This window comes from Plectropomus leopardus, chromosome 18 (assembly GCF_026936395.1).
Source record: "Plectropomus leopardus strain MGB_pleo_1.0 chromosome 18, ASM2693639v1, whole genome shotgun sequence".
Classification (NCBI taxonomy): domain Eukaryota; kingdom Metazoa; phylum Chordata; class Actinopteri; order Perciformes; family Serranidae; genus Plectropomus; species Plectropomus leopardus.
In genome coordinates, this window is record NC_142193.1 from 29242461 (window position 1) to 29262973 (window position 20513).

Genomic DNA, 20513 nt, shown 5'->3' on the forward strand with positions numbered 1-20513 from the left:
AAAGTTATAATTTTATCATCTATTAAATTTATTTTCGCAAACCTTTTCATTGTTTAGTCCATCTATCTGAGCCTACATCTGTGTATTAGCCCCACATTTAAAATCAGAACTTGGTTTTATTGCCAAGTACATTTACACATACAAGGAATTTGACTTGGTGTTTTCGTGCAAAACAATTATTTTAATATTTTTCTTCTTTTCTTTCTTTCTTTTTTGTTGTTCGAAATAAATAAACAAACATAAAGGAAGAATAAGAATATTGAATTTCAATAGTATAAGACAAGATAAAAATACAGAAGCAATTTAAAAACATAAAATTAAAGAGATTATAAAGAACACAAAATGTATGTACAAAATAACCCAAAAACTTTATTCTCGCTTAAATTAAATACCATTTTGTAACCATCAGTCCATAAATACAAACAAACACAATAATCGCGTGCTGTTGTCGTAAACACTAAATCCCGCCTGTTCGAACAATCATTTTCTACGCGTTCGCGCGCGTATGTCAGGTGGGCGTGTTCCTGCGCTCCCATTGGTCGAGCGCTGTTCCTTTTCCTCCCCGGCTTCCGGTTTCTCTTCACGCGCACGCCCCAGCCTGAATAATGATAATAATGATCAAGATGGCTACTACTGAATCCTCCTTACGGTAGCTAACCTCCAGTTTCATGGAAGCGCCGAAAACTGCTTTTCCTCGCTGTTTGAGTCCCTCGTAGGCGACGGGGGATGAACCACGGATCAAACTTTATGGATTAAAACGGGCGGAGAGCAGATAAAAGTGATCGCGTTGCCTGCAGCTCTCATTCTCAGGACGCTAGCTAGCAGAGCAACTAGAGCAACTAGCAGAGCAACTAGCAGAGCAGCCAGCTAGCTCCGCTCCTCGACCCGTCTCCAGCTTTCAGCCAGCGGCGGCTCACAGCAGCGCCCTCCTCCCCGCTTTAGGTGCCCGCTCGTCGGTCGGAGAGCGTCAAATGGCCGAGCCGAGGAAAGTACCGTTCGTCACCATCTCCTCCTTCAGCACGTCGCCGACAGCAGCCCCGGAGACCGGCAAGAAGCGCCGCCGCGAAGATGAGGCCGCCGACATCACTTTTGGGAAAGATGGAGGTGGAGGTGCCGCGGCGGTCGGGTCAGGAGGTGGCGGAGGTCCTTTCGGGAAAGGAGGCGACGCAGAAACCGGGGAGGTGAAGCCGACAGTCCGCCTCATCCTGCCGCTGTCCGAGCCCAGCGACCGGGGCTCCTCCGAGTTCAACTACGGAGAGCTGCTGAGCTCAACTCTTTCTCAGGTTAGAGAGGCACGGAGGCTCCATGATGAGAGCAGGAGGGGCCTAAAACCTGGAGTCACCTCACCAGGGTTTGGTTTGGGAGTCTCAAGGTGTCAGATATGTTGTTAATGGTGCTCAGGTGTTTATAATGCACTGACCCTGTCTTTAACTCATAATTATACGCTGTATTTTTGATTTATTATAACATAGGGTCAAACTACAGACAGATCTGTTATGACAGGATGGACATTTGCACGTGTAAGGGGCATTGTTGCAGTCTCATAATTTTATTTCCATAAAATTATGAGACTCATAAGAACAACAACAACAAAAAATGTAGGGAGTAGACAGATTATCGCCCTGGCTGATTATTGGGGCCAATATTTGGCATCCATTTTCTTTTTTGGTTACACGATGACATCAGATCAGTAATCTGTATCAGATTATGTACAAGTTCAGGTGGATTGTCGCTTTAAAGAAGACCTGATTGATAAACTTTATATCCATTTGTGATGATAGACAATGTTATGAAGAAAAACTTAAAAATCCTCCTGCTCCCGTTTCATTTAATCATTTAATCATTTCTCTTGTTTCCGTCAGGTAAAGCATGCAGGTTCAACAGTCCCGAAAGGACTCACTCCTCCACTGGACCCCAACGACCCGTTTGCTGACGACGATCGGGAGAGACGGGAAGTGGAAGAGCTGGCCAAGAAATTTGAGAGCAAATATGTAAGTGTAAAGATATATAGATATATGTTATTACAGCCATAACTGTGTGGTAGCGGCGGGGGATATATTGAATATACTCGAGGTGTTGCAGATTTTCTAACATAATGTATAAAATGACTAATATCGGGAACATAGACTATAAACTGTTAAATTGTTTTTGTAAGTTGCTGGGGTTTTGGTTCTCTCGCTCTCTTCACACACACACACACACACACACACAGGGCTCAACACTGACTATTCAGTCACATGACTTAAAATATTATTAATGTATGAACTTCAGAGCTGTTAGTTTGTTGTCCGCTCGCAGTGAATGAATCGTCACGGTTAAAGGCGCCGCGTTATCTGTTTAACTGTCTGTTAACATCCAACTGTTGACCAGAAACTTAAAGTCCACAACAAAAACGTTAACACTTCAGTCTGAGACAACTGGGCTCTTCAAAATAAAAGCACCATGGCTCCCACTTAAATTTATTTAATTACAACAATACTAAATTCATTATAGAAGTACTTTATTTAACTCCCTTGTAACCATATTTTATTAAATGCTAATGTTATATCAGTCATGTATTCAACTTTATTATATGACAGTAGCTACTTTATTTAACTTTATTGTAACTTCAGTTCATTTAATAATTTTGTATTTTAGTAGTTAAAATTAGTTTAAAGGACATTTAAAAATATGGAGATATAAATCGTGCATATATCGCAATATTATTTCAAAGCCACATTGCCCAGCCCTACTGTGCGGATGTTTTGCATGCAGAAGAATATCTCAAATATATTTTAAATGTCTTTGTGTACTTCCTTTTGTCTGCAGGGTGGTGTCTCAAAGAAGAAGAAAAAGGACAGGATGCAGGATCTCATTGACATCGGCTATGGCTACGATGAGACTGACCCGTTCATTGACAATTCAGAGGCTGTGAGTTCCCTTTTTTACCAAAGTACACACACATCACTTTCTGAATTACTCATAAGTAGAAACTTAAAAGTTGCTGGTTTGACAATAAACGGCTGTAAAGTCAGTACTAAGTGTCAAATTTGGATTATCGTTAAGACTGTGACCAATGATCTTAAACGAACTCTCCCTAAATGCTGTCCGTTATCAACCAAAAGTTAGCCGCAGTCTGTCAGACACAGCAGTCAGTCGAGTTTGTTTTGCTGTTCTCTTGTTTACAAACTGGGCGTGCAGAAGGAAACCAGTGATGCTACTGGTCTCTGTCCTTATCTACAGCGACACACACACACACTCGGGAAACATTTCACACACGTGCTATCTTTCCTGTTAATGTACATTTCTTATGCTTTTCATACGCATACGTCAGGTTCAAGCTATTATTATTATTATTATTATTATTTTTAATGTTTATTCACACAAGAAGTGCCACTAATTTTATTTTTGGTCTTTGATGTAAAATGTGGTGAAGTACGTTTTGGATATTTTCGGTGCATTGGAACAATGATGGTCACATATGCAGCGTTCCCACGGTCATGAAAAACCAGGAAAAGTCATGGAATTTCACAATCACATTTTCCAGGCCTGGATTAGTGGTGGAAATAATTTTAAAAACATTGACAATTTTGTTAAAGTCATGAAATTTAGCTGTGTAAAAATAAATTGTCGCAGTAATCTTTAATGAATATCGCTCCACGTGATGAAGAAAACTGCAGATTTATTTCTGAAGCTGCAGCCGTAACAACGCTATAAAATGTGTCAATATGTGACCGCGTTTCGTTTACCATCGCGTACGTTTCGTTGTTTTTCGTCTGTCCCTCCATGTATGCCAGCTAGCTGAAAGTTCGTTTGAGATGAGAATTATCATTTCTTATGGGTCCTTGAAAAGTCATGAAAAAGTTTGGAAATTTTGTCCATAAAAATGAGTCAGAAAGCTCCTTATAGTCAGCAATCAGCCCAGACTTTTGAAATCAAGAAGAAAGAAAAAATATTTCCTCCTGCCCAGAAAAAAAATTCAACAATAAACAACAACAATAATAATAAAAATAACGATTATTATTTTATTGTATTTAATATTTTTTTGCGTAACCTGTGAGGTTTTGTGGTTTGGGCTTGTGTAGTTTACAGTTACAGCTGATCTTATCTCCATCGCTCCAACTTCAGTTACTGCAGACAATTTCTAAAGTAGTATGTTACATTATTCTCATTTAAAGTGTGATATGATTAAGAGTACTCGAGTATACCGTATTCATTTGTCAGTTTTGCTGCATTTATTAGAGTGTGGTGGTAACTGATGTTGGGGAAAATATCATTGTCCTCAGTGGTGAAACTGTTTCAGTTCTGATTATTAGAGAAAACATTTGTTGCACTTAGTTGAGTTTAATTGTAGCATTTGTTAAGTTGCAGTTTGAATGCACACATCTTGTATCATTATTTTCTTGTATGTTGACAAACAAAACACTGCAAAGATTAGTATAAAGTGCATACAGTTTGAATATTATGTGGATGAATTTGAAACAGTCTGATTTGTGTTGTTTTTTTGGAGCTGCGGTGAAAGTTTGGCGAGCATAAAGCAGCAGGAAAACGAAACTAACAGTGATTATACTTCTTCTCTCCTGGCCTCAGTACGACGAGCTGGTCCCTGCTTCTCTCACCACAAAACACGGAGGCTTCTACATCAACACGGGCACTCTGCAGTTCAGAGCAGCGTCCGACTCTGAGGGAGAAAACGCAGGAACGGAGGATAATCGCTTCAAAGTAGGTTTCACTTCTCTGCACTGTGACGAACACAGAAAACTGTACATGCAGACAGACTGCACACGTTTAACACTTAAATATGTCAGTTTTCGTGCTGTGGTTAAAAACAATTGTTGTCAGACCGCGTTGTGAAACCACACCGTTTGCACCTGTTTGTAGAAGATGAAAGATGGCGAGGAGCGGGTGATTAAAAAACGCCGGAAAAAGCAAGATGGTGGAATTCTGGAAGACAAGAAACCTCGAAAGAATAAAGTACCAAAGCCCGGGTGAGGTTTTAAATGTTTCTTCAGTGTTTCATCTCAGGTTTGATGTTTCTCCAATATTTTCAATGCATACTTTTTTTTTTACAAGTCTGTGTGGAAATTCAGTAAAATGTGCAGATTGTTGTGCAGTCGTATCGATCAGGGACAAAAAGGAAGAATTTGTTGGAAATTTCCCATCACAGCGATCCCACAGCCATGAAATTCTTGGACAAATTATAAAGTTTGTTTCACTTTTTCCAATGCTGCAAATGGTTTTGAATTAAACGAATGTTTTTGGAAAAGTTTAGAATTTATACGTTTTGGTTATAGTTTAAAATATGTTTATACAAATCTTACAGCAAATCTTATGTGTAATACGTTCCCTGTATTATCAGTTTAAAATGAAGTGCTGTCCAATGTGACCGTTACAACATCACGAGTATCCCGTTAATCACATGACCCAGCCTGACGTGTCTGATTTTTACATGGACATGAATAACCCGTTTATGATCAGGTTTTCTGAGTACTCAGCCTAATCCATTTATTGGAAGCCTGAATATGCTTTTACTCTGAAAGAAACAGGGATGTGTGCGGGGAATGTGAATAACCTGATCTCTCTGTGCTCATGTAAACATCATCTCCCCAATATGATCATAACCAGGATCCGCCTCATAAACAGGTCGGTCGTGTCGATGTGTTGCAGAGCTACGCATGAAGGTCAAACCATTTTAAACTACTGAAACAAAGCCATGGAAGTGGAGTAAAACATTAGTGAAAAAAATGATTGGTGAAAATGTTTGGGGACTCTGCTGTCAGCACCAGCGTCCTCAGGATTTAAACGCCGCAGATGGAGTCCATACTGCTCCATCCGTGTTCTCTGTGCGAGTCAGTTACATGTTTTTCTTCGTTTTGGCAGAGTTACAGCCCTGAATGTTCATCGTCCAGAGAAGAAAAAGAGGAAGAAGCTGATGAAGGATTCCCTCCACTTGGCCAACATGCTGCGTCGCTTCACCAGGGAGAAGGAGGAGATGCGCAAGAAGAACATGGTCGCCGCCGGTCTGCCACGTCCCACCGCCAAAGTGCCCAACGCCAACAGTGCACTCCTCAACGCTCAGCCCAAGGCTGCCGGGGGCAACGATTGCAACATGGCTGACCTGTCGGCCGACCCCGCGGTGATGTCACTGCTGGGCACAGCCAATAACGACTTACTGCAGGACATGATGGGCGACCTGGACTTCGGGATGCTGGACTCTCCTCAGCCCTCCAGTCCTCTGCAGGGAGAGAACGGCTCCTTTGCGATGGGACAAAAAGCAGGCGGCAGCAAAGTGTCACAGGGTAACGTGGTGGCTCCTCCTCCGCTGCCCAGTGGACTTCCTGCTCCGCTCACAAAACGCATCGAGGACCTGAGAGCGGTACGAGCTGCATATTACACCACGTGACACGTGTTCGATTACACGCCTGCGGGCACTGAGAATTGTTCTCATTATTGATTCATCTGCAGATAAACAGCGTTATAATTCCCGAGAGCCCAAATCTGATTTGAAATATTCATGATGCATGTTTGTATTCTCACATTTCTGTTCAAGAAAACCTGCATCCTGTCAGTATTTGTCAGAAAGAGGTTAAACATTTTAGTATCCTCGTCTCTTGTGATAGCTGTGTTTGTCAAGTCTTTCAGAAATGTGAACAAGATCACTGAAGACGCTGTTTCTGTCCGTCTTATGTTTGTCTCTGGACACAGGCGTCCCGTCTGTTTGATGCAGAGGGCAGGAAGAAATTCTTCACATTGGACATGAACAACATCCTACTAGAGTGAGTAATTTTCTTTTTTTGTTTTATTTGCACAGAGATAACTATACAGCTCTTGACATTTACCTCTGTGTCTCTTTCTGTGTGCGTCAGTATCGAGTTGCAGGTCCAGGAGCAGCTTCCAGAGGTGCGTTCAGTCGTCTACTCTCACCTGGAGGCCTTCGTGCCCTGCAATAAAGAAGCTCTGCTCAAACGCCTTAAGAAGCTCAGCCTCAACATACAGGTGTGTGGGAGTGATCGATCTCAGACGCAGAGACAAAAGAAATACGTTCACAATTCAAGTTCGACCACATGACAAACCACAAGTTGTGACACGAGGACAGTCTGCTCGTCTGAAGAATAATTTGCCTCTTTCAGTTTATCAGTGCGAGACATAACGCTGGAGTGGATCATGCTTTTGGTCGTGTGTGTGAGTCAGTATGTTTACACGCACAGTTTAGTCGAGCTACGGTTACAGCTCGATCAGGCCATTTAACTGGACTGCTGTTCGTGTCCCAGAATACAAGCACCGAGGGAGAATCGATTTATATATATCGATTTTTCATATTTTTAATAAATTTAAATACAATATTTTCAAGTTGTATGTTCCTTACCTAAGCCAAAATTAAAAACATAAGTCCCTCCTTAGTTTGTAAAAAAAAAACAAAAAAAAAACCTGACCCGTTTTGCAGCACCCCTTCCCCCCTGAGGAAATAATGAACAGTCCCTATCCCTAACCACTGAGGGACATTTAATATACAACTAAAATAAATTACGGACAAATTACGGACACGGCTGATTCGCACAGGATTAAAATCACAGACGTCCTCCCCAATTATTACAAATGACCAGAGGTCCCCGTATGATACTATTCCCGGGCTTTTGCGTATACTGTGAGAACGCCACAGGAAACAGATGTTTGGGGTTATGAGGCCTGTGGAAGATCTTGCAGTTTAAAACGCTGAATTGCAACGAGAAAAGGTTAAATTAATTTGGAGCCTGACAGCGTGCGGCCGTCTTCAGAGGTGCATCTTACCCAGCATTTCTCCGGACATTTCCAGCATCGAGAGTCTATGAGCTGCAGGAGCGTCTGAATGTATCAGCGTGAGAATCATTGTTTCTGTTGCTGCTGGCGCTGTGCCCGTTACCTGATTCTATATTTAGCACGAGAGCTTGCCTCGCTGCGTGTGTGTGTGTGTGTGTGATTTCTGACTGTGCTTCTCCCCGTCGCCCAGGACGACCGTCTCCGAACGCCCCTGCTGAAGCTGAAGCTGGCAGTGTGCAGCGTGATGCCGGAGCAGATTGCTCGCTACAACATGGACTGTATCGCTAAAGTGGCAAAGTAAGGACGCTTCCTGACTCAGCTGTGGCTCGCTGTTTATCACAGCCGTCATATCTGTTTCGCTCCGTGTGGTTTATAAATGTGTCGTGATATACTTTGTTAATTTCTGTGATGGCAGGCAGCAGTCTGAGGAGGGAGAGAAGAACGGCTCGGAGGACGATGACGAGGAGAAACCAGGGAAGAGGGTGATGGGCCCTCGAAAGAAGTTTGTCTGGGACGACAAACTCAGGTCAGTTTCAAAAATAGCTATTTAGTAATTAAAAAATTAATATTTAAAAAATGAAAAAAACACGCACTCGTATTGCTCTGTGCACAAAATGAACTTTTCATAATCAAGCTTAAAAAATATTCTACATTAATATGATTTACCACATATATTGAGATCATTTTTAACCAATATCAGACCTAATCCTTAATATCAAATACTCATTCATTTTCAGAATTTTAACCCTTTAGATGCCAAGTTTTTGTCATGATGTCACAAATGTTTTCAGATGAAAAAAACGTGTGGCAATAATAATGAATTTTTCACTTTAGTACTTGCTAAGTAGATTACTTTTTTGATTATCAGCCGGGGATATGTTAGTGATTCGCAGCACCATTGTTTTATTGTATGTTATTATTTTTTTATGCAGTTTCAGATACTCATACCGCTCTGCACACAACAAGCTTTCAAAATAGTGATAAACAAAATATTATACATTAATATGACTTTTTACTTTCATTGAGTTTATTTTTTTAGCCAACATCTGTCCTAATCCTAAATGTAAATTATTAATTAATTTTCAGAATTTTAGCCCTTTAATTGCCATTTTTTTGAAGATGCAAGAATCATTTTTAATACACTACATGCAAAGTAGATTTTTCAAAATTATCACAGCCTGGGATATGACATTAATTGTGACAGTGCACCTGTATTTTCTCCATGGACCTATTATTGATTTTCTCCGTACACCAAAAATGGTATAAAAAAAAAGCCCAGAATGACACCCGAAACAATACAATGCATGTTTTTATGCTTTGATGGCTGTGGGATCAAAAATTGCAGTTGAAATGGATTTCAGTGGTGCATTTTTTGCACTTAACAGTGTGATGATGATTTTTTGACTTATTATAGGAGCTGAGCTCGAAATTCCAGCATTAAACAAAAATATAAACCTTGCCAAAATATTTGCCATTTGTGTGTACACAGCCAAAATTATCAATAAATGAAGAAGGAAAAGTGTGTTAAATACACCAAACAGTCCCTAAGGGTTAATGTGCTGAAGTCTCTGGGTTGTGTGTGTTTTGCAGGTTATTGCTGTGTAACTTGGTGCGGGTGAAGCTCAGCTGCTACGAGCTGGAGGGCAAGAACTCGCTGTCTCCAGAGGACTACCTCAAAGCCTTCATGGAGACTGAAGTCAAACCTCTTTGGCCGAAAGGCTGGATGCAGGCCAGGTGGGTGTGCCCCGCTGAGATTATCTAAACAACAGTAACTGTACTTTGCTTCTGATTACCAGCCGAGTAATAAATTCCTCCTACATCAGTCTTTCTCGAGTTGATATTTCTGATGTGTTTGTTTGTGTTGACAGGATGCTGTTCAAAGAGAGCATCATGGCGCACGGTCACCTCACAGGCTACACGTGAGTCATGCGTCCGATCATTACCCTGTTTTTTCAGAGCTAACGCAGACTTGTCAAACTTGTTCTCACGTGTTGTTTTTCATTGCAGAGCAAAGAAAAAGATGGTCCCTACTCCCAAGGCCAAGCCAAAGGTTAGACCTGACTTTTATATCAACCTTACAGGGTTTAGGTTTTAAAATGGCAATCGCTGTCTTTCCCAATAAAACTAGAGGAATTAACAAATCCTGCGAGTGTGATATGACCATAGACTTTATATAAAGATGGACAACATGCCCCCACTTACCCTCGCTATACTTCAGTGAAGTTAAAATATCCGAGATGTGGGCTTTGCCATCTTGAAAGTGTGAAAGAGAGGGGAGTTCCCGCCAAAACACCTGTCCGAGCGCGCATAGACTCAGCGGCCCGGAGCTCTCCCTGTTTTGGCAGCTTTAGCAGTATTAAAATGAGTTTTTATTATACATTGTAAAGCTGTGTGGGTATGAATGTGTATGTGGTCGTGTGTATGGGTGAGGTGTGCTTGGGTGTGTGCGTGTGTATGTGAATATATTTATATTTTATTTTATTTACGCTGCAAACTGGACCAATCCAAGGAAATTTTGTTGTAACTTACAATAAAGGTCTATCTATTTAATAACAAGCAGCTGCATTGAATGAGAGCACACAGATTGGCTTTCACAGCTGTCAATCATGTTTTGTACAATTTAATAACTCATTAAAACGTAATTTATCCTAAAAACAAACACTTGATCAAACATCAGGGTGATTAGACTACCTTCAGGGCTGAAACCGTCTTTGGGAAAACTTTATTTGGCATAATTAAAAAAATAAGAAAATATGTTTTTTTGGCTTGGCAGAGGTTTTGGTGTTGATGTGGTTTCTGTGTTCTCTGTTCTTCCAGGATGCGGTCTGGGTTCAGCGTTCGACGCCTTCGACGGGTGCCTCTCCCTCTCCTGCAGCCCAGGTTGCTAAGCGACCACCTCAGTCACCGGCTGAACCCATATGTCTCGATTCCCTCGACGGAGTGCTGACAGCTCCCTCACTGGACTCCATCTCGCAGGCCTTGGCCATCCTTGGTAACGCAGCTAAGGGCCTCGCCCACGGAGACAGCCCCCCGTCCCCGGAGGGGCCCAAGACCGCCGCCAAGCCCTCGCCGCTCCACGCCTCGCCGCTCATACAGCAGCAGCAGAAAAAGAACTCCGTCAGCTCTCCCAGCTCCAACGCACCTCACTACATCTCTACCTCTTCGTCGTCCTCCACCCCTCTGTCTCGGCCTCCCTCCATCACGTCCTCCCCGCTGGCCTCGGTGAGGGTGGACGGGATGGGGGTGGTGAAGGGCACGGTGCAGGCGCACAGACACTCAGTGTTGAACACTCAGAGGACTTTGGCTGTGGGCGTGGCTAAAGCCAACATGCCTGCCTCGGCGCCGCCGCCCAAACCGCGTCCGCCGCCCACTGCGTCTCCGCTCGTGCCCCCGGGGTCAAAGACGGGGGTGTCCACTCCCCCGTCCGGCCTCCTCAAAGGCAGCAATAATAAAACCAACAGTGGTGACACACTCATCATCACATCGCCTCAGTCTCGGCCACACACCCTCACGTCCCCGTCACACATGACGCCCAAAACCTTCCAGACGCCTCGCCTGCCCCTCACCCCGCAGACTAAGTCCTCCCCCTCCCTCCCTCAGACCCTTTCTGGAGTTCAGCCCCAGCCGCAGTCGAACTTCATCACCCCTATGCACGCCACGCTCACCAAATCCACCCACAGCAGCATCCCGCCCATCGTCAAACTCACGCCCCGCACCCTCAACCCCGCTGTGACCGCCGCCACCACCTCAGCCGCGCCCTCCATCCCCAGGTCTCAGGCAAACCCCCCCATACACCAGTACTCCCCGAAGAGCCCGGCAGGGTTCCGCGCGCCGTTCTCAGGGGCCACAGCAGGAGTGACCAAGCCGGGACAAGTCGGCTTCACTCCTCCAGGCCAGAAGACGCCCAACAACAGCAACAACAGCACCACCAACACCAGCCTTATTAACACCATATCCATCAGCAAACATTCAGGATCCAGTGCCTCCCCCACACCCGCCTCCGCCAACGCAGGCCAGCGCCAGAGGCCGGGGGGCGGGACACCTCAGGGGGCCAAGCCCGTCGCGTCTGTCCCATCGTCGTCCGTCTCCTCTCAGTTGCCACAGGTGAGTGCCGCCGACACGCGTGCATCAGAAAACGTTTTTTCAAATTATTAACAGTGTTTGTGCTTCAGTTTAGACCGAAAATCTTATTATTCAGCACATCTACAGGCGCTGCAGTAATCTGATTACTCCTGCTGTCTGCAGTCAGTAGTTTCACACTGTGGTATTTTTACTTCTGCTTTAGTAAAGTTTAGTTTACTTTAGTACTGCTGAGCAGGAAAATATTTTATTGGTATTTGGATGAACTGTAACTCACATATAGAGGTGAGCAATACATCGATAATACTCCATGTGTTTTTATTTATTTTAAGTATGACAATATTTTGTTTAACTTTATCACAAACATACTATATTTCACTTTATTCCTGCAGTACTGCAGTAACCGTAACAAGGCTTTATTTAACTGTATTATAATAGTACTTAATTTACCTTAATTATAACAGTACTGTATTTTACTCATTAACTGAAACAGCACTGTATTTCTTTTTATATTTAACTGCAACTGTATTTTTAAACTTTATTATAACAGTACTTCATTTATCTTTATTATAACAATTTTATATACAATTTTATTTATATACATTTTATTATAACTACTTTATTTCACCAATTTAACAGCACAGTATTTTTTTTTTCTTTACTGCGACAGTCATTTTTTAAACATTTTTATAACAGTACTTTATTTAACTTTGGAATGACAGTATTTTGTTTAACTTCATTATAACAGTACTTTATTTCACTAATGTAACAGCACTTATAATATTTTAACTCTAACAGTATTTTTAAACTCTATTAAAACAGTATTTTGTTTAACTTTATTATAACCATAAAGTACTTTATTTAAGTTTACTTTAACAGTATTTAATTTGGGAATAACTGTATTTTGTATAACTTTATCATAGCAGTACTTCATTTCACATTTTTTTAAACTTTATTCTAACTACTTTGTTTTAACAGTTACAACATTGTTTTTAAATAACTTTATTCAAACAGTATGTAATTCAATCATATTGTAACAGTTATCGATTATTTATTTGTTTAGTATTTTAGTGGTCTATAGTAGTTTCGGGAAGATTTCAGAAAATCGAGATAAATAAATCGGGCATCTCAACAGAAGCTAAAAATGTTGTTGGCTGTGCTGTCAAAACAAAGGTTTTCACCACTTTACTGCTCTGATTTTGTGGGTTTTTTTTATATTTAACCTTTTTTTGACACAATATCTACAATTCGACGTTCGTATTAAGCTATAAAATGATGACCCTCTCCGTTTGTGCTCAGGTCTCCACAGCAGGTAGCGGCAGTCTGCTCGGCTCACCGTCGTCTCTTCCTCTGGGGTTTGGGATGCTGGGGGGCCTGGTGCCCGTTTCCCTGCCCTTCCAGTTCCCCCCCCTCCTCAACCTGCCTCCGCTGGGTACGGCAGGCTCCAGTACGTCAGCCAGCGGCTCCGTAGCCAGTAGCAATGCTTCGTTCTCCACCCTGACGCAGAGTGAGTGATTCACACGCAGGGCAAAAACACGGATACTGCTGAAATTCAAACAGTGAATAATAATGTCATTTTCATTATTATTTAACCAACATCATTCTTAGACATAAATCATAAAAAAATTCTTTAAATGCCTTTTTTTCCCATAATGCCACAATGTTTTTAGGTGAAAAAAAACCACACAAAAATAATCATTTTCAATATACGGCATGCTTTTTTTTAATATCACAGTCTGGGATATGTGAATGAGCAGCAGCGTTGATTGTGACCGTGCTTTTTCTCCAAATGTCAGATATGGTACAAATGATGTCATCAGGTGGAAAATAGTTAAAAATGACAAAGTTCACGGCAAAAGCCCAGAACGACACCCACAAATAATGCAAGTCCTGTTTTTCTGCTTTGATGGCTGTGGGATCAAAAATGTCCGTTTGAATCGGTTTCAATGGAGCATTTTTTGACCTTAACAGTGTGAATAGAAAAAATATAGTTTCCACAGTGTATTTAAACTTATTTTAAGAGCTGAGCTGGACATTTCAAGTTTTAAAAAGAAAATGACACGATCCTTGCCAAAATGTGTGCCATATGCATGAGCACAGCCAAAATTATTTAAAAAAAAAAAAGAAGAATAAAAAGTACGTAAAATGCACCAAACAGTCCCAAAGGGTTAAACATTACAGTAACGGCTGAAAGTCCAGCTGTTTGCCTGGAAGTTTAAACGCAGCTCCACAGTAATTTGGTTTATGCATAAAGCATCATAATTCTCTCGATAATATTTGTTTCATATTACTGTGAAAACAAACTCATTTCTCCTTCAAACAAATGTATTTTTTGAGCTTTCTTACCAAAAACTACATTTAACATTTGAACAAATTATTATAATTTCATAATTACCCTTCGCACAACCCTCATTTTTATGGAATAGGGCTTAAATTGGTGTTTTTTTAATTTAACCCTTTGTAAACTGAGCACATTGGTTCAAATTCTTTAAAAACATGACCTACTTGAAAAGAAATGTTCCACAAATTGCAAGAAATTAGTAGATTTAAAAATATATATATATAAAAAAAACCGGAAAAAATGTTCAGGGAAAGAAAAAAAAGCTACGTTTATTCAGGTAATTTCCCTTTTTTTAAACTTTTATTTTCGTTTTTTCTTCTTGATATTTTTCAGGTAATTTTCTGTTGTTTTTTTGCTAATTTTTTGCTAATTTTTTGGGCGTTATTTCATAAGTTGCTCTGCGCCTTCGCGTGTCTCTTAAAGAAATTAAGCCGATTGGCTCCAGAGTGGCCGAGCGTCAGGCGGGCGTTGCCTCGCTGCTCGTTTCGGGCGTTCCTGTGCAGGCTTTGTTTTATGTCGTACGTTATAACGTCGTTTGTTTGATCACCATATTGTGTGTCAGATGTAAGCTTGTGATTTTTCTCCTGTTTGACATTATTCCATTTTTGTTTGCTACATTTCCCCAAATTTCTCCTTTTTTCTGCACATTCCCACCTGTGAAACACTTCTCCTTTATTTCTTACCCTCCTCCTCTTCTTTCCGTCTGGCTGTCGTCCTTCACCTCTGTCCCATCCGGCTCTCTCTCTCCTCCCTGTTTTTGTTGGTACCTGTCTCTCCCTCATCTCCGTCCCCGCCCCCCTTGTTTCTTGTCCCCCTGTCCTGTCTCCTCAGATCTGTATAAGAGTCTCCAGTCAGGGTCTCAGGTTGCTCTGCCTCCTCACTTGCAGCTCGCTTTCTCAGGTAAAATCTGACCCTCGCTCCGCCCTCAAACGCCTGCTCCGTGTTGTCCCTCCCCTGCCTTCCTCTTCTCAAGTGTCTGGTGTTCTCTGTCTCGGGTCGTCCTGTCCTCTCTGTCCTCTGCTCGTCTTGTCGGTGGCAGCATGCCTTTTTTTTTTTTTTAAATGTAGTCATTTTATCTGTCAGCACAGCGTATTTTTAACAGTGAAATTGGTAAGAGCTGTATTCTCTCTGTCCCAGATGTCAGTCAAAGCCAGGGAGGAGACGCCAAGAGGAAATCTCTATGATGCAGCTGGACGTCATCGCCCCGGCGGGGACGCCGCTGTCTGACGAAATGACAAATCAGGATGAAACGTGGGTGAAATTTGGACAGGCCGCTTGTAATTAGGGTCTGAAATTTTGAACCGGGTCACTCTTTTTGAGATCTGAAAAGATGAGCTCAACTTTTCATGAATACCACAGTTAAATATAACTTTTTTAAAAATGATTTGATAACTTTGAAATACTATTCTTCATAGAATTGTTAATTGAAATGACAAATAGAGTTTGTCAATGTTTACAAGATAGACCTATATCACTGTGGACAGGGAGAAGGAGTGAATGGGATTTTTAGGTGTGTGTGTGTGCGTGCGTGCGTGCGTGCGTGTGTGTGTGCGCGCGTGTGTGTGTTTGTAGGTGGGACTGAAAGTGTGCCTTCTGTGTGCCTCCCTCTCTGATGCATGGTCAGTGTGTCTTTTCGGTGCTGTTTTTATCATAATGTAATTATCACTGATACCTGTAAGAAATGTAAACTGCAAATAGAATGAACCTTTTTTTCAATGAGAGCTTTTTCATTGTACTTGAATTTGATTCTGTACAGAACTCAAACCTACTTTTAATTAAAATCTTTCCCTTCAAAGCAAGACTTTTTAAAAATACCCATAAGGTCTAATTGCATTAAAGTCAGACTGATGCTGCAAGTTTTAAAAACAGGGTTTTCTCTGACCCTTAAAGTCTTTAAAAAGCACTGAATTAATTGATTTAAATTAATTTCAAAAAATTAAAAAATAAATTAAATCTACTTAAATTCATATTTCAAAAGTCTTAGAAATGCTCAGATGTGGGAGGTTTTTCTGACTCATAAAATCTCAAAGAATTGGTAATATCTAGTTTTTGTTAAATCTAATTAATTAGTTTTTATAAACCCATGATAGTAATCCAAGCAGTAAAAAACAAAATTGAAAAAATGTAATTGACTTATATTAATATTTCAAAAGTCCTTAAATTACTCCGACATCAGAAGTAGGGTTTTATAAATCATTTTTTTCTGATGTTGCATGTATGATCTCAAAATGACTGGTATATCCATTTTTCATTTAAAAAAATAAATAAATCATAAATTCATTATGATAGGAATAAAAGTAGTAAAATCTCACACAAAGTAAGACTTAATTTAATCTTAATAGTCATAAAAATACTCAGACATAGGAGGTAGGATTTTATGAATCCTTTTTTCTGTTGTATGTAAAATCTCAAAATAATTCCTAACATCTATTTTTTTGTTGAATAATTTTATAAATTCCTTTTCTTGAACGAATCATGATAGAAGTCCAATCAGTGAAATCTCACATTTTTCACTTCTGTTGGTAAATCAAATAGATACTTTTATGATAATATTTTGATTTTCTTCCACTCTAAAGAGTTTTTTCATCATTTGATGTAGATAAAATTAACTTTTACTGAAAAACTAAAACCAATTTCTCAAAAACAAAAGAGTCTAATTTTACCCAAATTTATACTGTAACATAACATGTTTTTTTGCTTGTTTAACTTTATTCTGAGTGGCATTAAAAAGTAATTTTGGGCACCCAATAGCTCACTAAAGGCCAAAAATCTTTTTAAAAAAAACAAAAAAAAAAGAGTCTTGAATTGTATTGAGGTCGTGTCCGTAACAAAAACTGAGGCACAACACCACACATTCATGGGCAGTGTAGATTTAATTGACACCTGGATTTGGCTATTAAAATTAAATCCAACTATTAATGAACCCTAAATTAACCCAGATGTGACAAATCTGAAAACATTTACAGAGAATAATGGTCAATAATGAACACCAAGATTCTGAAACACTTTTAAACAGCCGATCAGATTCACCAGAGTCCAACAAGTAACGAGCAAAGACAAAAACAATACAAAAAAGGGGGTAAAAGGCCTGTCGATCTAAGCAGTTTGTGAAGGGAAACTTAAACTGGCAGTATGAGAAGGTCAGGATTGGCCGGCCCTCCCGCAGCTTCTCCCAGATGGCTGTCCCCTTAAAAAAATCGCTTCACGTTCGCCTCTTGCAGCCTACTTGACCAGCGGTCTGGTTTTATCGTCGTCGCCACACTGGTGGGCTTTGTACTTTTTTACCTCGGCCATGTACTTTGACCAGGCATCGCTCTTGCCTGGCTCAGCCTGCAGGAGAGGAAGCACAGAGCGATTAACGTTTAAGTCAAAAGAAACAATTTAAATTGACTCGTCGCCAAAAAAACTTACTTCTGTGTCGTCTTTCTGCTTCTTCGCAACAATGCCGGTCTTTAGGAACACACCGCCTCTGCGCTTCCCCACCTGGGTTAGGGGATAGAAGACTGAAACCGTTATAGGAGCCCTTGTAGACGGACTGTCAATGAAGGAGACTACACCAGAGCAGAAAGTCTACTTTTAGTCTTTTGCCGCACCACCAGTGAAAACATCAATCAGGAGCATCCCTAGTCTTCACTCGTTTATCAATATTACATGCTGCCACAAAAAATATTGCAATCGTGTGAGAAATGCAACAGGCAATTAACTCTTCGAAACCTGAGTGGATTGGCTTGATTTCTTTCAAAAACATAGAAATCACCCCCAAAAAAGTAGGAAATTACTAAAAAGTAACAAAGATGATCACAAAAATAATAATTAAAATAATAATTAAAAAGTCAAAAAAATATATATATATAATTTTTTTTAAAAAGTATATAATCATAATTCTAAACAATTTTATAAAGTTGAAAATTATAAAGCTCAATGTGATTTTTTTTCTTTTTTTCTAAATCTACTTATTTCATGCAATTTGCAGGACGTTTCTTGCAAAGTTGCTCATTGCCTATTCCCTGATGTTTAAAAACCCCAAAACCCCAATTTGCCCAAGTTTCAGAGATCAGCAAGAAATGATAAAAAAAATACAAGAAAAATTCCTGAAAATTAGGAAAAATATAAACAAAAACACACAAAAAATCAAAGCAAAAAAAAAGGAAGACCTTAATGCATATAAATTAAAAATAATTTTGCTTAAATATTTAGTTCCCTGGAAATGTTTTATATAAAAAAAACCTACTCATTTCTTGCAATTTGCAGTGCATTTCTTGCATTTTGTTCATATTATTTTGAAAGAAATCAAACCCACTGGCTCAGGTGTCAGAGGTTTAAATGCCTGCAAAAGGCGTCTGAATGCAGCAAAAGCAAACTGGTGTGGATCCAGTTTTCAGACTGAAATATTTGTCATTATTCAGGGCGGAATAACTCAAGTGAATCGGTGCATGTAGTGCTGAAGCTCTGCTCTCATCTTACAACTGCTAAACCCCTTACAAAGCTCGTCACCGGAGGGGGCCTCCTCTCCGCGGCTGTCTGTCCCTGCTCGGTGGCTCTCGGTTCTCCACCTGTTCGCTGCGACTCTCTTTTCCTCTTCTCCTCCTCCATCTTCTTCTTGAACATCTCCATGAAGCTGCCGTCGTTGGCGAACACGTTTCCCCCGGGAGCCGGCGCTTTGCTCGGGGCCGGTGCGGGGCTGCCGGAGGGGGACGCGGGGCTGCCGCAGCTCGAGTCGCTGCTGCTGCCGCCGCCGCCGCCGGTTGTCTGAGGTTTACCGTGAGAGCGCTTTGGATCCATGTTCATAAACAGATGCAGTCCAGCCGCTAAACGCGAGGATTTGACCCCGTTTTTTTTGGGAAAAGTGTGGATTTGTTGCTGAATCAACACGCTGCAAAACAGGCTGGACCCCACCCGCAATTCAATACAAAAACAGCTCCGGAGTCAATCCAGCAAAACCGTCCAGTTCAGAAAACATGAAATGAACACTGAATAAAAAAGGAAACTGTCTTTGCAATATTAGTCCTTTATCGCATTTCGTCCCGTCGCCGACAAAAACAAAAGCAGGTCCGACTGCTAACGTGGCTAACACCGCGGGCTAATGTCCGCTTTACCGAGGCCTTTCCGGACAAATAAACTCCGCACGAGCCTCCGGTTCATGTGTGACGAGGACCGAAATGTAATAATACTGCTGAGGTACGCGGCAAAGTTCAAATACTCGCAGAAAACACCAAGAAGTTCGCGGATTTTAACGAAGCTTTTCGGTAACTTTCGACATCTACCACTCTCTGTCGGCCATGTTTAAGGGCTCCTCGTGACGTCACGCTGCCGCTGCGCGCGCCCCCTGCTGGGCCGGAAGTGGAACTGTCCTTCTGTTATTGTCCTGCTGTCACAAAGACTGTATGTAAAGATACTTTTACTTTACTGCCTAACATACAGTCTATATGCAGTTACTGCAGTGCAGGAATACTCAGCCTGCTTTGATACATGCTTCTGGGATTTTAGGACGTTTCTTGGATTTTAGGACGTTTCTCTGATTCTAGGATGTTTCTAGGATTTTAGTGCATTCCTAACATTTATGGATATTTCTTGATTTTTAGGACATTTCAAGTATCTTGGGACATTTCTCAGATTTTAAGATGTTTCTAGGATTCTAGAAAGTTTATTGGATTTTGGGACATTTCTTGGATTTGGGGATTTTTTTTTGATTTAGGACATTTCTCTGATTTTAGGACATTTCATGGATTTAAGGACATTACTCTTATTTTTGGATGTTTGTACGATTTTAGTTTATTTTTCTAACATTTATGGATATTTCTCGAATTTTAGGACATTGCAAGTATTTTGGGACATTTCTTGGATTTTAGGATGTTTCTAGGATTCTAGAAAGTTTGATTGATTTTAGGACATTTCTTGGATTTTGGGACATTTGTCAGATTTTAAGATGTTTCTAGGATTATAGAAAGCTTAATGAATTTTGGGACATTTCTTGGATTTTGAGATTTTTTTTGATTTAGGACATTTCTCTGATTTCAGGAAATTTCTCTGATTTTAAGACATTACTCTTATTTTTGGATGTTTGTACGATTTTAGTTCATTTTTCTAACATTTATGGATATTTCTCAAATTTTAGGACATTTCCAGGATTTGAGGACATTTCCAGGATTTGAGGACATTTCAAGTATTTTGGGGCATTTCTCAGATTTTAGGATGTTTCTAGGATTCTAGAAGATTTTAGGACGTTTCTCTGATTTTAGGACATTTCTGGGATTTTAGGATATTCTGTGCAGCATTCTGTACAGTTTATTATATATATTATAATATGGCATGTGAA

At 40.6% G+C, this 20513-nt stretch overlaps 2 protein-coding genes across 3 annotated transcripts; one reads left to right on the forward strand and one right to left on the reverse strand.

The window, feature by feature from the left end:
• The first annotated feature begins 584 nt into the window (after positions 1–584).
• LOC121956323 (ubinuclein-2) lies at positions 585–15992 on the forward strand. Of its 2 annotated transcripts, XM_088091322.1 has the most exons (17): positions 585–1283; positions 1863–1991; positions 2809–2910; positions 4570–4701; positions 4861–4967; positions 5860–6355; positions 6685–6755; positions 6846–6975; positions 7967–8073; positions 8192–8302; positions 9367–9510; positions 9645–9695; positions 9784–9826; positions 10594–11880; positions 13156–13363; positions 15029–15097; positions 15335–15992. In XM_088091322.1, the coding sequence occupies exons 1-17, from the start codon at positions 972–974 to the stop codon at positions 15379–15381; spliced, it is 3546 nt and encodes a 1181-aa protein (XP_087947448.1). In that variant the 5' UTR covers positions 585–971; the 3' UTR covers positions 15382–15992. The 2 variants fall into 2 exon arrangements, with proteins under 2 accessions (XP_087947448.1, XP_087947449.1); XM_088091323.1 differs by lacking the exon at positions 15029–15097.
• A 1059-nt stretch (positions 15993–17051) lies between these two features.
• On the reverse strand, positions 17052–19509 carry trir (telomerase RNA component interacting RNase). Its single transcript, XM_088091324.1, has 3 exons — positions 18680–19509; positions 17609–17680; positions 17052–17527 (listed from the first exon to the last, which is right to left on the reverse strand). Exons 1-3 carry the CDS (start codon positions 18983–18985, stop codon positions 17420–17422), a joined length of 486 nt encoding a protein of 161 aa, XP_087947450.1. The 5' UTR covers positions 18986–19509; the 3' UTR covers positions 17052–17419.
• Between the last annotated feature and the right edge of the window lie 1004 nt (positions 19510–20513).